At 40.0% G+C, this 15,690-nt stretch overlaps 1 protein-coding gene across 2 annotated transcripts in view; it reads left to right on the plus strand.

Moving 5' to 3' along the window:
- The first annotated feature begins 133 nt into the window (after window positions 1-133).
- CFAP44 (cilia and flagella associated protein 44) overlaps window positions 134-15,690 on the plus strand; it is a 50,803-nt gene continuing 35,246 nt past the window's right edge. Inside the window, exons 1-11 of one of the 2 annotated variants that reach the window (XM_087757626.1) lie at window positions 134-149; window positions 5,991-6,083; window positions 6,949-7,126; window positions 8,166-8,328; window positions 9,333-9,435; window positions 9,756-9,972; window positions 11,239-11,353; window positions 11,867-12,031; window positions 13,276-13,431; window positions 14,124-14,171; window positions 15,244-15,343. In XM_087757626.1, the coding sequence (XP_087613752.1) occupies window positions 134-149; window positions 5,991-6,083; window positions 6,949-7,126; window positions 8,166-8,328; window positions 9,333-9,435; window positions 9,756-9,972; window positions 11,239-11,353; window positions 11,867-12,031; window positions 13,276-13,431; window positions 14,124-14,171; window positions 15,244-15,343 (1,354 nt within the window). Of the gene's footprint in view, window positions 150-5,117; window positions 5,239-5,990; window positions 6,084-6,948; window positions 7,127-8,165; window positions 8,329-9,332; window positions 9,436-9,755; window positions 9,973-11,238; window positions 11,354-11,866; window positions 12,032-13,275; window positions 13,432-14,123; window positions 14,172-15,243; window positions 15,344-15,690 lie in introns of those variants that run through there. The other variant, XM_087757625.1, reaches the window with a different exon arrangement.

Genomic DNA, 15,690 nt, shown 5'->3' on the forward strand with positions numbered 1-15,690 from the left:
ATCGGCGCTGCGCGGTGCCCGCCTCAGCCCGGGCCGTTACAGCGGGTAACGGCCGCCGCCGCCCCCGGGAACTACCGGTCCCGGAGCGCTCTGCGCGCGCGGCCGAGGTTGCCTGGAAACCGGTAACGCCGCCATGCAGGCGGCTCCAGGTACGGGGCGGCGGGGAGGGTCGGGGCCCGCTGCGGAGCCGCACGGGGCACGCATCGCCCCTCCGGGGGGTCCGCAGCCCCCGTGTGTCCCCGCGTCCCTGCCCCCGGGAGCCACCCGGCTCTTCGCGCACCTACGGCGCATCCCCTCGCTGCGCCCCGCCGGGTCCCCTCCACGGCACCCACCCCCTGGCCCCTCGGAGGCTCCCTCCCCGAGGAGCTCCGGGTGTCCCCTGCCTGCCCCGTGGCTGCCCCCCACAAAACAGCCTGTCGCGGGGCGCTTCTGCCTCGCCGTGGCCTTTTCCTGGTGTCCCGGTGGAAGGGACCCCTTGGAAGAGCGTCAGGCCGAGGCAGCGCTGGGCCTGCACCTCTGCGGAAGGCGGGCGGCATCACCCTCGTGCACTGAAGTCAGCGCGGGACCGGGCTTCCGACACAGAGGCTTTTGGAAAAGAAAAGCCTTTATTCCCATGTAGCTGCTTAGCTTGGTTCAAACAGGAGCGAATGTTCTGCAGCTGAGGTGGACCATCCCGTACTTCATTTGCAATGTGGGACTTGCTGGTTTCGCTTTACCGTGCGTGAGTAAGAACGGCGGGGCGAAGGCACCGCCACAATGCGGCAGTTAATTTTATTACCTGTTGCGTTTGTGGCACTGTTCTCATGTTCGGTTTTATGGTTTTCCTTTATACTGTAAGTTAATAAGTAACTGTGGTGATGTCACCTGTTCTCTGTTTCTGCTTCATAAAAACTGGTAACTAACCTTTATTCACAAGGCAGACTTTAACAGACCTGAAACTTTTGCTTGCATGAGGCAGAGCTAGGACATCTGGATCATATAGAGGACTACTTTAGTTCTAAGGTTGGAAATTAGAGTTAGGTTTTATTTCTCCTAATTTTATAGGAAAATATTTTGAATGTCTGCAACATAGTAATAGTGAGGTTCTAAGCAGGGCTCTCCTATCCACTGCTTTTCTCTCTCTGATGGAGGGGGAAAAGAGACAACGGGGCTGTAATAAAGATGACATGTCTAGATCCTGCTTTGTAGCTTTATCCTTGCTGTCTCGGTCTCTGACTAGTAAATATTTTATATACTTAATCTTAGCTGCTGTGAGAATTGATATCTTCTGTTATTCTCCTTGTTCTCAAATCTTGTAGCTATTGTAAGAGAGACAGCAATGTTCTCTATCATGAAAAATTATTTCCTTGGAATTTTGGAGTGATTGCCTAAACTGACTTTTATTACTACTGTTGTAGTAATCCTGACTGATAACGATACACAGACAGCACTGGATAGCTATGCCTGATTTACACTTGGATATTTTTCTTTGTGTATATAAGCACTAAAAGACTTCGGGTTTTTTTGAATGAAAGTAAAGTTTTGCGAAACTCCGCTGCTTGCACGTGTTGCGCTCATCAACAGCCCAGTAAATCGCTGATGTACTCTGATGTGGTCTGAAGGCTAAAAGGAATGCTTAGGGAGTTGTTCGATGGTGTGCTCCTTTTCATAAAGAAATGGGAGACTCAGAAAAAACTGCTGAGGGGACTGTTTCTGAAGAGGAGTTAAACAAGCGGGACTTGGCGTATGGGAAGAAATCCCACACACCCACAGCAGAGCTAAACCTGAAGAAGATGCCTCAGCCTGGAACAGATGATTAGTATGTAATTCCTCATGGCAGACACCCCTCATGATAGCCAAACGTTGCAGTCATTATTTTAGGCCAGTGTTACCCCCAGGCCAGAAAAATAGCAGAGTGTAGCCCGTAAGGCTCATAGTATGGTGCCAAGAGGAGTCAGGATTGGAAGCAATAAAGCAAAACAAAGTCCTGGGATGAACTGAGTTCCTTCACGTGGAATAAAGACAAGCAGAGGAATAACACAGAAGACAATCTCTCCTGAAGGAAAGAAGTGACTTTTTTTTTTTTCAAAGCCCACTGGTGGCCAAAGCTTTTCTACAAAACATTGCACATTTTGGAGCAAACCAAAAAATGAAGTCCTGCACAAGTAGCACAGTGTAGAGATGAATTTTTAATCTCTTGCTTATTACTGGTACTAATAGCACTGCAGTTATGTTCTGCAGTAATAGTTCCCTATTTCTGCTTATCCTGAATTAGAGGACAAAACTGATGATCACTCTTCCGTAGATGTAAAAGCTGAGGTGAGATAGGTGATGTCTTTTAAGCACAGACACACAGTTAATCGTGGGGCAGAGACAGCTTAAAATAATAACTACTAGATATGTTCAGTTTCTAAAGTAAAACTGTGGGCTGCATTTTGATCATTATTTAATTTGATGCGTTTTATGCAGTTGAAGTGTCAGTGACAGGGTTTATGAAGGCAAGCGCTGCATTTATGAAGCTTACACATTTAAACATCTTTATTTCTGGAAAAAGGAAAAATCTAGGATGACAGAATACAAAGAAAGTGGTGTCATCTCAGTGAATTTGCTTACGTGTTACCAAATAAACACCCATTTGATTTAATTATCCTGTATTTTGAATAAACGAGACAATTGTCTGAGATGAGAAATCTCTTGTCCAAATTTACTGAAAATTTTTGGGAAGCTCCTCTATATAAGGATTCTGTGGGGCAGCAAAATTGCCAAGAAACATCTAAGTTTTGAAATAACTGAAATAATGTACCCAAATGAACACATTTCTCCCTTCAGAGGTGAGCTGTGGCTTTTGAGAACGTAGCTAAGAGAAAGGCAATTTGAAAGAAAATGGAGCCTTGCTGAAATTCACAGCTTATAGCACTGGCCACTGAAACAAAAAACCCCTGAATTCTCTCCTGAGTGAGTTCTTAGAAAGCTAAATGGTGGAACTGATGTGGATCTGCATAGTGTTTCAGGTCAGTATCTTGAATTGCTAGGACTAGTGGAAAAAAGATACTGTCCTGGTGAGGCATGCTGTATAATTAGGGTTGGGAAAAATGTCTCGTTGCCAACTTGGGTTTTTTCCCCACTTCACACCAGTTCTACTTGCCACTATCTCAGTTTTCAGTCTCAAAAGCCTTAATTCTAGCTTGTTTAGGAAAACTGTCTCAAAAAAAAACAAAACAGGAAAAGAAGATCAGCATTCAGAGATGCATACCTTTGTCACCGTGAACCTACACAAAAGTTTTCTGGATCAGTCAATGCATGAAACCCAGAATCTGCAACCAAAGTAGATGTGTTCCCCCCTTCAGCCTTCTCCGAGTCTTTAAATTCAAAATTTGTTTCGGCACGGTGCTTGAACGCCATCACAGTGATGTGCACAGCGAACGTTGCAATAGCTTTCTTTAACTAGAACCCAGATATCAATGTAGGCGGAAATGTTCATACCCTCTTTCAGCCTAAAGCATTTTCCAGATATGAATTAATTTATAATGAAAACTATGATAGTCTTAATTTTTAGAAGATAAATGATTGCTAATTAGTTACAATAATTTGAAATTTTATAGCACTTTTCTCTATGGATATCAAAACACTTTGCTAAGATTGGTAAGTATTATTATCTCATTTTTCACAAGAGATAAGCGAGACAGCCAGAGGTGAAATGGCTGATACAAATTGCACACGTCATTACTAGGTCTGGAATTAGAATTCAGGTCTCTGAACACTCCACTATATATTTATGCAACTAGTCTGTAACTATTTCTTCAACTTCAGTGATACCAGTTCTGTTACCCCATTAAAAACTCATGAATTTCATTTAAATATATTGAGATATAGTGCAGTTGTTTTCTTTTGATTTGTTTTCTGAATTTAAAACTTTCTGCATGTCTATTTTCAAGTTTTTCTCAGCACTCCTGAGGGGTAAAAGCTCATTTTAATTCTTAAATGAAATTATGCAGAAAAGTCAGACTCTGGCAGAGACTCAGAACCTCTGGATGAAGACTGAGTAGGGCAGGTTGACTATATAATGACATGAATGATACGTCTCCAACATTTCTTTGCCCTCGCTGTCCTTCTGGTAGACGGCATTATGTTTGGACACTTTGCCTTTCCTGAAATGCCTGAAAAGTCTGAAATGCCTCAAAAGATCTTTTCCCAAATGGATTCTGACCCAAAGCCAAAACCAGAAAATGCATTTTTAGGGACTTTTTCTTGGTGTCAAAGCCACGCTTACACATAAGAAGAGATTTGTTTGCATCCTGCCTATATTTGTTATTATGAATATTTAGGTTTCTCTACATTCAACTTCTGAATTTTCTGATTTCTGATAGTATTTTATAGCTGTAGTATTTGTACAAAATTGTTCCAATGTTCATTTTGAGGTGTTTTATTTGGAAACGGACACCATATTTGAAATCAAAAGGCAGAACAAATTTAGAATAAGAGCAATGCTTGTGCTTTTTTGCTTCTTTCAGAGACATTTACATAAATGATCACTGTGTTTGTTTTTCATATGAAAAAAAATTGGGTCTTTCCCAGTCCAGGGGACGATGGTAACTAGTGAAATTGTAGCACTCTGAAAATGATAGTCTGAAAGCTAAAAAATTGCTGGGGGGGTGTTAGTTAAGCTGTTTGAAGTTTTCTTTAATTGTGTTAATTTTATTAATTCACTTTTCATGTATATAGAATATTTTGGAGAAAGTCCTTTTTTCTTGAAGATTCATCTTTCCTGCTTCTCCATTCAAGATATTAGATGGTCTCAGAATGTCTATCTCCTGATATTTTTGTGAAGCCCACCAGAAAGGTGGAGGAATAGCCTTGTTGTCTCAAAAGCAAATTTCTCCCCAGTATATTAAAGAGAAGCCCAAAACACGTAAATCTGTTTTCAGCTTCCCCTGTGACGCAATATTTAGTCTTTCGATAGCAGTGTACACAGAGCCTGGAGTTCTAAAACCTGAACCAATGAATTCACCCTACAAGTTAGGACATATCTTTGGGTTATCCATAATTGTAGTGTACAGGCAGAACACACATACTAACTTTGGGAATCTCAAAACACCTGAGAGGAAATGAAAATGGATTAAATGGCAGATGAAGGCAAAACTACTAAAAGTTCCTCTTCACGACCACCAGATAAAGAGGAGATGCCATCTTTTCCAGGGGAACAGGAGGGAGCGGATAAGAAGCCCGCGGAAGGTGCACAGGCAGATCACACTGGTGTCAGTGAGTATTTCCTGCTGTTATATAGTGATTTAAATACTTGAACCTACAGTAGCTTCTGGCTTCTCCCATCACTCACCCCTTCCTTCCTCCTATGTGTTCATCTTCAGTTGCTGCTCTCGGTATTGCCAAATGTAGTTTTGACTCTGGTCAAAGATGACCCCTTCCAGTGAAGTTCTGGGCTGACCACTGTGTCTGCAGTTCCCGCTGCCCTTAGCCCACAAAGTCTCTCCCCTGGAAATATTTGCTGCTTAGACCTGTCTCTGTAGCTAGTACTGCAATCAATTCATTAACTCCGCCAGTCTCTTCCAGTTGGAGACTTGTATTTCTCTTTTTAACACTGTTTTCATCTTGAAATGCCTGTCCAGTGTCTATTTCAGATGTTCTGCATGTCGTGTAACCCACTAGATCTAGGTAGCATGGATAACAAAACCCACTAGTGAGTCTCCTGTGGAACTTTGGAAGGATTTTTGATGCTTGTATTGGCACATTACTTTCAGCATTTGTTTGATCTTCCTATTATACCTTTTTCCTCTTATGGGATGTGTTTCTTTCCTTCCCCTAAGTTTTAAAATATGGTTTTTTGAAAGCAAACTTCTCCCTATACTTAGTGCTAAACAGCAGGAAGTCCATTGTTGGGCAGAAGGGATTTGTTTTACTACTACAGAACTATGTATTTATTTAACCTGGCATGTATGAGCAAATTAGTCAAAGGAATTCATACCTAAGAGAAAAATCTCATTTGTCCTTTGCAGAAGAAAGCAAAACTAGTCTTCCAAAGGAATCTCCAACTGCAGAGGAACAGGAGGAAGAAGTGGAACAAGTGGAATCAGACACTGAGAACATTGGTGAGTACTGCTTTCCACTGAGGAAAACTTTCCACTACTTCCTAGTTTTCATTTTTTTCACTGTTATTGTTATGAACAGCATCTCAGACCAGCGCCATCATGTTACAGTCACTGAGTTTCTCTGCTCCCTTTCAGTTGGCTTACCTTGTGTACTTCATATTGCTCTTCCCCGTGGCTGGCGTCTGACCCCTTTGTTGGTTGTTTTTCATAGAACGCCTAGGAGAGAAAAAAATCAAGACAGGGTGAAAAGCTTACAAAATAGCTAATGGGGATTTGAGGTATCAAACTGAAAAGTGCTTTCAACAAGTGCTTATGACTAGTTTGAAGTCAAGTTGACAGTATTCTGCATTGCAGTCTAGCGAAGACCTACAGGGGGTGACACATTAGCAGTATGCCTTTTTGAGGACAATGGTGTCTTATGGTGGTCTGTTGTATGTGTTTTTACAAATTGTTTTTATAATGATGTGTGTTCAATAGCTGCTGAAGAGACACACTTTAAACTTTATTTGGTTTCTAAAGCTGAGACCTAAACACCAAGCAAAGCTGAACTGAACTACTTCGGTAGGTTTTAAAATGGATGGATGTTTTTAAAACACTCTTGAAATTTTTCTTCTTTAAATTCTTCAGTTTTGAATATTCACAGTAAAGTTTTTAAAAGCTGAGAGGGAGCACTTGTTACAGACGATTCCAGGACAAGTTGTAAGTAAGACATGGTACCCCTGTTTTGAGCTATGGAGTGCCTATTACTCTGTTGAAGGAGGCAAGGAATGTGTGAATCCTTCCCTTTTGCAGTTAGGTGCAAATATCAGCAAGGAGCCCCAAATTTATGGTGAATATAAATTTGCTTTATGTTCCCACTTCTGAGATGCAGAAGGTGATTTGGAAGAGCAAGACAATAGTCAAGTACCCTCGGAGGCACAAAAAAGGCCTGAGAAGGTAGAAAAGAAAATCTCTGAAACTTTCTTCTATAACTGTGAAGATATACATTCACGGCCATTTGTCACTGAAGACTCTGGGATACCAAATAACCTTCTTACTCTTAAGTATCCTTTCTGTTGAGGCTGTGCAAATTTAAAGCTGAAGATATTTAATATATGTTCTTAAAATTGTACTTGTCTAATTTGGAGTAGCCTATGGGGCATTAGCGGGATACCTTTAGTTGAGACACAGATAAGAATCCTGACCAGTTCTGGGTGAATTTAATCTTAAATGTTGTCTTGACCTCATAAACATTTCTTACTGGACATAATCCTTACTGTTATAAGTACTCTTGTAGAACTAGATCATGGCCAAGTTAACGTGACCAGGAAGAAGACTAGCGCAAGAATATCCCCTGCAAAGCTCTCCCTTTCTGTGTAGCCACACTGGTGTTCCCCAAGAAGCTGAGGGGAGGGCAGGAGAAGAGCAGTGTACCTATTACTTCCTCACAGAACTGCTAAGGGAGAAGTGGGGAGGAAATGAGATAGATCTGTAGCCTGGTGCTCAGAAGATCTAAACTGGTAGAATGAAGGAAGTGATGCCCATCAATTAAGAGCTACAATAAGTCCTCTGATAGGTATGGTCAAGTAGGATATGATATGTGACTTTCACAGGTGCTGGTGGTTTTCTCTGCAGACACAGTCGAGTTGCTATTGACGACTGGATTTTCCCTTCTCTACATCTACCTGTAAATATTTAAGAAGTGAGCTTGGGCACTTCCTTGGTTTGATCTCATCTGTAGAAGAGTTCTTAGTAATCTGATGCACATCTCTTACATTTTGTTTGAAAAGAGAACACCGATAGAATATGAATTCCTTGCAGCCCCAAAGGATCCAGCAGAGGCAAGAGGCGTGCCCTGTAGTGAGATGAAAGGATGGAATATGAACTTGAGAAGGTCTTCACTTGTGCCTTCCCCTCAGTTATAGAGGCTTGATATATTTTACCTTCACTGTATACTGAACAAAACTATCATCTCCTACCATCAGACTTTTAGTCACCAGATTCAGTATTCCCATTTGAGCTTTGGTTTAAGTGTTTCTATCCACTTAGTAAACTTTTCTAGAAAGCCAGTGTCAAATGTTTTCCTTATCAAACTGTTCTCAGACATTCTTTTGGATATGACTGCACCAGAAGTGTAAACCTGCTGCTGATGGATAGCCAAACACTGATGTACATAGCAGGCAACCAAGTGGTGCTTCTGGACCTGAAAACTAAATCTCAAAGCTATCTCCGGAGCAGCGGTGGTGGTGGGATTGGGTTTATCACGGTATGCCTTTTGTTTCGCGTTTTAGGATGTTAGTCACTTTCTAGAAGCAAAGTGTTCGCTTGATTGCCTGATGGGATATTTCTACAGCTGCACATGCATATATGTAAGAAAGTGTGGTATTGATTAGGGGGGTGTGTGGACCATGCAGTGTGGGCTACTCAGCCCATCAACATAATTGGCAGAGGACAAATATCTGCATACCTAAGTCCCAGGATCAGGTACCTTAAAGGACTGACAGGTGCCAGCTGGGATTAATGTTTAGAACTATTACGTTCTTATTTAAAATTTTGGCTCTTATCAACTTTTTTTTTTTTTTGAACACTCATCTCTCCTAGTCACAGCTGATATAGCCTGTGTTTAGCCTGCAGTTAAAATTTAGAAAATCAAGTTCCTAGATAAATGAAGAGAAAAGGTATCTGGTTTCACTCTAGTAAGCTCCTAGCAAGAGCTTGGACTCTCAAATGCTTCCTCTGGATTTGAAGCACCTTACCCTGTGAAGGGCTCTGCCATCTCTCAGTTGAATTCCATGTGAGCAAGGGTTTCAGAATACCAGCCTCAGACTGTTCTGCTACATTGTACGCAGCCTTTTCTGGGGAATCATGGTACATCTTTATGCCTTCAGAATAATGTCATTCAGGATGGCTTTTCTGCAGCTGTTGGCTGAAGCAGATGACTGTTGACAGAAATGCTGCCCATGGAAAGATCAGCTAGTGGGTTGAGTGAGGTAGGAATAGTAAAAGAATGCATGATAAAGCAAATTATTTCACAGTTTGTCATGGTTCTGTGTTACATGTGCAATATACCATTTTGTGTGCATAGTAGCTTCATTCTGATAGTGAGCAATAGATTGGCAGTTGTTCTGAATACACGCACAGAAAAATGCAACCTAGTATTTATTGCAATATCTTTTGACTAATGAGTGAGTAAATACAATAACTTAATAACTAGCAGGATAGAGACAAAGGTGTCATTACAGCGTGCAACGGGACTTTTGTTTTTTCAAGGCACACCCTACTAAGCAGTACTTTGCAGTAGGAGAAAAAGGAAAGAAGCCAAACCTCATCATCTACGATTATCCTTCACTGAGGCCCTACAGAATACTGCGAGGTAGTGTAAAAAGTTCTGTTTTCATTTGACACAAATGGGCCAGTGTTTATAGATTCCAGCAGATGGAGTAGCGGGTCACTTTAGAAGTTTAGAAGGAAATACAACCTTTTGGTCCTTCATAGCAAAATAGAAAACACTGGTTTCAAGCTTTATCATTATTGCATAGGAGGAAATTTTTATTTAGTAGAAATAGCCAATTGAGAGCTATTACCTAATGAAAAAAATAATTGCAGTGAAAGCTGAGCTCCTTCTAAGTAGATTTCCTATAGTTTCTTCCTCTTCCGTGTGTGTGTGTGTGTATTGGGGCTTATATGTTTCAGGTGGAACAGAGGAAGCCTACGTTTTTGGTGATTTCAACAATGCTGGCACTTTGCTGGCCAGTGTTGGGAGCAGCCCTGACTACATGCTGACTATCTGGGACTGGAAACAAGAAAAGATTGTGTTGAGGTCAAAAGCTTTTTCACAGGATGTTTACAAGGTCACGTTTTCTGCTGATAATGAAGAGCAACTAACTACATCTGGAGCAGGACACATCAGGTAGGTTTACTGAGTAGGATTAATACATATCACCTCTGAAGTCATAATATGTAGAAGATGACTAACAGGAATGTATCATGAGCAAACATGGAGCAATGAGGAATGCTATTTTACCTGGCCATTACAATTACAAAAATAAGAATGCCTCCTGTGCCTTCTGGGATTTCTGCCTTTGATTTCTTGAACTCATCTGCAGTTTGGGCAGCCATTAGAACTGGTTGCCAAGTCATGGATCAGAAACCCTCTGATACCACCAAAAGCCTGCAAGGAAGCCTTAAAAATATGTGTTTCCATATGCTCCCTTCTCTGGTAAGTTCATGGATCCTTTTGTAATAAAAAATAAACCACAACTTTAAGCTCTTTGGGACAGCGATTAGCTTTGTGTTCTGTATTTACCCAGTGTTCGATGTTAATACAGCAGAGACTTAAGATATGACTTGGATGCTATTGTAATAGAAATTATACCTTTAAAATTATAACACATCTAAAGTTTCTTTGAATTTTAACAGAGGAATCAGATCAAAATCTGAGATTTGCTCTATAGTTTGGTTGCAAGGTGGGTGTGAAACAGCAAATGGCTTATTTAGACCCAGAACGAATGTGGTTGAGAACATATTATTTATGGAAATCTGACAAAACAAAATCTCTTACAAACTTTCTTTTGAGCTAAAATACTATTAATAAACTCTGAAATAGCTTTTATAACATGATAAACATGACCTTTCGCCCAAATGTGGTCTCAGATTCCTATTTCCAACACCTGTCTTAAATGTAATGACTCCTGCACACAGAGTGAACCATCCCTAATTGCAGTAGATGTTAATTTTTTTGTAACGCAGTAATTTAAAGTTATGTTTTATATTGCTAGAAATATAATGATCAAATAGAAATAGCTATGAAGATCTAGGATTAAACCTTTGGCTCAGTGAGATTTTATAGTCAAGCTCAAGTCCATGGGGGTACTTGGACGAAATTCACTGAATACCTTAGTCCCTTGGATTTACAAAGTTGAGCATCATACACTGGAGATAGCAAGAGTAAAATAGGTATCCCTAACTACGTGTATTGCTTGTAGCTGGAAAGATATAGCTATGCATTTCACACTTATTAATTTTCAATAGTGGTTTAATCTTGATACTGCCCATTCCAAATCCTTTTCCTGTGAAAAAAGAATAATAAATGAACAGCCCTTAGCTCAGAGGCATCCCTGGTAACACTGTTGCAATGTCTGAGAGGGGCCGAAGAGTGTGTTTGTTCTATACTCAGGTTCTGGAAGATGGCTCTCACATTCACCGGTCTCAAGTTACAAGGAGCTTTGGGCAGGTTTGGAAAAACAGCAGTGACCGACATTATAGGTTATGTGGAGCTGCCTGATGGGAAGGTAAGTAAGAAAAAGTTTAATTGATTTGATGTTCCCTCTCAGGTTTTGATATAAAGTCTACTGAATAAGGTGGAGAGTTACTATTTGCTTCAAAGTGATTTGAATTAGACCCTCAATGCACTGCTCTGATAAGCTAATATTGACATTTATTTGCCAAAAACCTGGCGTGCTTTGTAATAATTGAAAAGTACGGTTAGTATTGTAATTCTCAGACAAAAGGTCTCTGTTGGCTTAGAGCTGAGGCTCCTCTCATGAGGTAGTGAAAATGTTTGTGTAAAGAAATACAAAGACTGTTAGCCCTAATCTTTAACCATTTCAGTGCATGTAAATTATGCCACGTTGCTAAAAAGTTGAATCTTTTCACCCTTTGCTCCTTCTCTTGCAAATATCTGTACGTTGCTATCAATTTAGTGCTTTCATGGAAGCAAGCCACAACTGTTAACCCGATTCTTGCCAATATTTCTGCGTGGTGAAGTGCAGGTGCTGATGTGCTTCTTTTCATTTGCATTGAAGGTTATTTCAGGGACTGAGTGGGGTAACTTGCTGCTATGGGAAGGGGGCCTCATTAAAGTTGAGCTCTGTCGAGCTGGACACAAGCCCTGTCACAGTGGCCCTGTCAGCCAGTTAGTTCTGGATGAAGGAGAACTTGTCACCGTTGGAAAAGATGGCTTCATTCGGGTGAGTTTTTCTTCTGCTCTGCCTTTAGGTGTGCAAATTTGTGGCCAGCAGGTAGATGTTACACATTTTCTTTACCAGGGTTTATTTATGGAGGCAATTTTGCAGTGCAGTTGCTTTCTGAGAATGAATTTTTAGAACAGAGTAAGAGCACATCTCCACTGTGTATATGTTTGAGTCAGGTAGTGTTTACGCAATGTTCTCTGTTTAATGGTAGTAAATAAATCACCTTTTACTCTAGTAAATCAAAACAATTTTCAGCGATTCTCTAAAAGCTTTGTTCTTGCCTGCATTCTAACATCTTTTTTCATGTGTAGTTTTGGTTAATCTTTATAATTTTCAGGTCTATTAATACATTTGGTGTTATTTTGAAGGATAAACTGTGGCAATATTTGAAATTAATTTTCTGAGTATTTGAAAGCTCAGATTATTAATGTTAAAATGACATAGAAATTAACTAGCATCTCAGAGATACCTATGCTGAAATAGAAAAACAATTAAAAGAAAAAGCATCCTGAAGTTAACATACAATTCTATAAATTAAGGTAAAAAAGTTTTCCTTATCCATACCACCAGTTTCTGATTTCACCTCGCAATTATGAAGGATTTTGCAATCTTGTTTGCCCGCTCTTTGAGGGAAGACATGATGTGTCTTCTGCTGATGTGTGAAAGACCCAGATAATCAATGGGAAGCTGGCTGTTACAGGCAGCGGAGGGTTCCAAACACCCTGAGGTTTTTGTTGTTGTTGTGTTTTATGAATTGATATTATCCCATTAGGAAAATTCACTTGGTTATAAGGGTGCCAACTGATGTCTTGTCCTTACCCCGCAGAGCAGAACACAGATGTGTTAGTTTTCCCGTTCTTTCTTCTGTGCTGTGTCAGTATGAGCAATGCTGAGAGCAGGCAGATAGCCTGTACTCTCTATAGTTCTGAGGCTGCCATGTATAGTTCTGCTAGTGCCAGGGCCAAATTTATGCTACTCTTGTTTCAGAACTGGACGGAGAATTTTTACATGTACTTTGCACTGCACCCAAATGTATCAGATAGTAGTTGTTGATTGTCACTGTCCTAGGTTACATTCAAAGGAACGAGGCAGATATGACAGGTTTCATACTCTACCTGTAGAATTAACACTTCCACAGTTTTCTTATAATTTTGAATTTCCATATTAATTGTGTATGAAAACATAACCTGGCCTTATAAACCCCCTTTTTTTTTTTTTTTAATGCTTCCAACTCCATGAAGGTATGGAACTTTGAGACAATAGATGCTGCTGATTCTGTGGATGACACAGGGTTACTGGAGGTGGAGCCTATGAATGAACTTCATGTTGGCAGGAACGTCAGTCTGAGTTTCATGTCCAAAGTTCATGACTCTGGACAGCCTGTTTGGTACGCTCAGGTAAGATACACTCAAGTACATACATCTCTGTGGAGAAACACAGAATGAGGGAGGTGATGTTAAGTAACAGCAGGAGTCCATTACAAATCAGTATGTTTCTTTTTTGTAGAATTCAGTCTTCCAGAGAGAGAGAGATGTATATATATCATCATCTTGTTTTGTGTATATACACATATGTGTGTACATATATATAATATCTTCTTCTTTCAAACACTGGAGCAGGCTTCCTAGAGAGGTGGTTTATGTCCCATGCCTGTCAGTGTTTAAGAGGCATTTGGACAATAATTTGGTTTAACTTTTGGTCAGCCCTGAGGTGGTCAGGCAGTTGGGCTAGATGATCCTTGTAGGTCCCTTCCAACTGAACTCAACTATGCTATGCTATTTGATTCTATGCTATTCTATTCTATGCTATATTTTTAGTGTATAGTAACTATACACTAGTTACTAGAGTCTCACCAGTGGGCTTTCAGAGCCAGAACTGCATAAGAATAGGAGAAAGTCAAAAGGTATTGTCCAAGTCCTGTTATCCTGGACTGATGGATAGGACTGATAGGACCAACATCACCACGCTCAGTCATTTCAGTTTCACAATGATAATCATTAAGGAATTTTTAAGGAGTCATTGTGGGCAGTTTTATTTCCAAATTGAGTTTGAAAATATTCAAGTTACATGTTTTTTTTTTCTTCTTTAGGATACCAATGGTGCAATCTGGAAGCTGGATTTGACTTTTTCAAATATGGTAAGTTTGTTTTCTTTTTATTTCTTCTGATTTCTTCAATTCCTTAGCAATAACTTCCTTTAACTATACTGGATGCATCACCAATGAAGTTCATGTTTTATGAAGCTGCACAGTGGAAGAGTTTAGCATTGAAACAGATTTTTTTGGTTGTGGTTAAAAATTTATCTTCATAATGCTATTGATTATAATGACTGTGCAGGATTATAAAAAATAATTTTTTTTTTTTGATTCCTGACATTTTGGCTGCCAAATTCAAGTTACCTTAAGGGAGTTTTATTCTCATAAACTGGTAATAAAAGTTGCATGGATGCAGGAAATGAGTTCAAGGAGTATTGATATATCCTATCTAGATAGGTGTTTGAAATAATCCTTACTGTTGTCTCTAAATGACATAAAGATCTAGGAAAAACAAGGAGGAGATGAAATGCACTTCACATGTTTTATCCTACTGGTTACCAGTGTTACTGCTGGAGATGTTTTTGATGGAGAAATAGATGACACAGCTAAAATGGAGGCATTTAATTTTTGCTCCCAAACATATTAAAGTAAATGGGAACAATCCCTTTGAGCGGAATAAAGTTCTGTGGCAACTGGTAAAATTATGTTCCAAGAATTTTATGGTAAATAAAAGATGTACAAAGCATACTATAAAAACTAATGTAAAAAATGTATAGCAAAACCTGGAATTCCTTGGATGATGAAGTGATTTCCCAGGCAGGGTAAGCCCTTGGCTGGTGAGCATTTTCTTTGCCTTCAGAGCAACAGCAGTTTGTTAAAAATATTAATTGCAAGCCTGAAACCACTTAATGAAAGGCATTCCCCTTTATTTTCACATAGAAAATGATGGAATTTTAAATGAACTTAATGTTCCTACACTAATTTTGCTCATGATCTTCCTATGAACATTTAAAAAGGGGGAACTGCATATAAGTACTTCAGGCGTGCCAAATTTTGTTCACACAAACAACACCTGTCTAGATTTTTCAGGTTCACTGTAGGTATGGCTGGTAATGCCTTATAAGTGCAGCTCCAGAACGCAGCAGAATTTCTGTTCTTCTGTCTTGCACTCCAGACCCGCGATCCAGAGTGCCTGTATAGCTTTCACTCTGGAGGAATTGAAGCCATGAGTGTCTCTCCCGTTACATACCTTCTGGCCACCACTGCTCTCGACCGTAAGTACACTATTCCTTTCCCCTCATACCACTGTTATCCTTTTTGAAGAGCAGTGATGCCTGGTTTGGAACTATTCTGTTTTGAACTGAAGTTGTGTATTTGCTCTTGAAAAGTCAAAAGTCACTTTACAGACAATTATTATTCCTGGGATCAGTTCTTTAATAGTTAAAAGACAAATCATTTATGTTTTAAAATAATGCATTAAGACTGCTTCATGTAGGATTTTAACGAGAGAAGTTTTTAATGGGAAGCTTTGTAGATACTGTTCGTTCTGAAGGAACAGCTGAAAAGATGAGACATTTGGTTTGAATAACAGCACTTATATTCAAGGCTCTGGATTGATAAG

Source organism: Nipponia nippon, unplaced genomic scaffold, assembly GCF_047370975.1.
Source record: "Nipponia nippon isolate SJK-2023a ecotype South Korea unplaced genomic scaffold, ASM4737097v1 scaffold_2, whole genome shotgun sequence".
NCBI classification, from domain to species: domain Eukaryota; kingdom Metazoa; phylum Chordata; class Aves; order Pelecaniformes; family Threskiornithidae; genus Nipponia; species Nipponia nippon.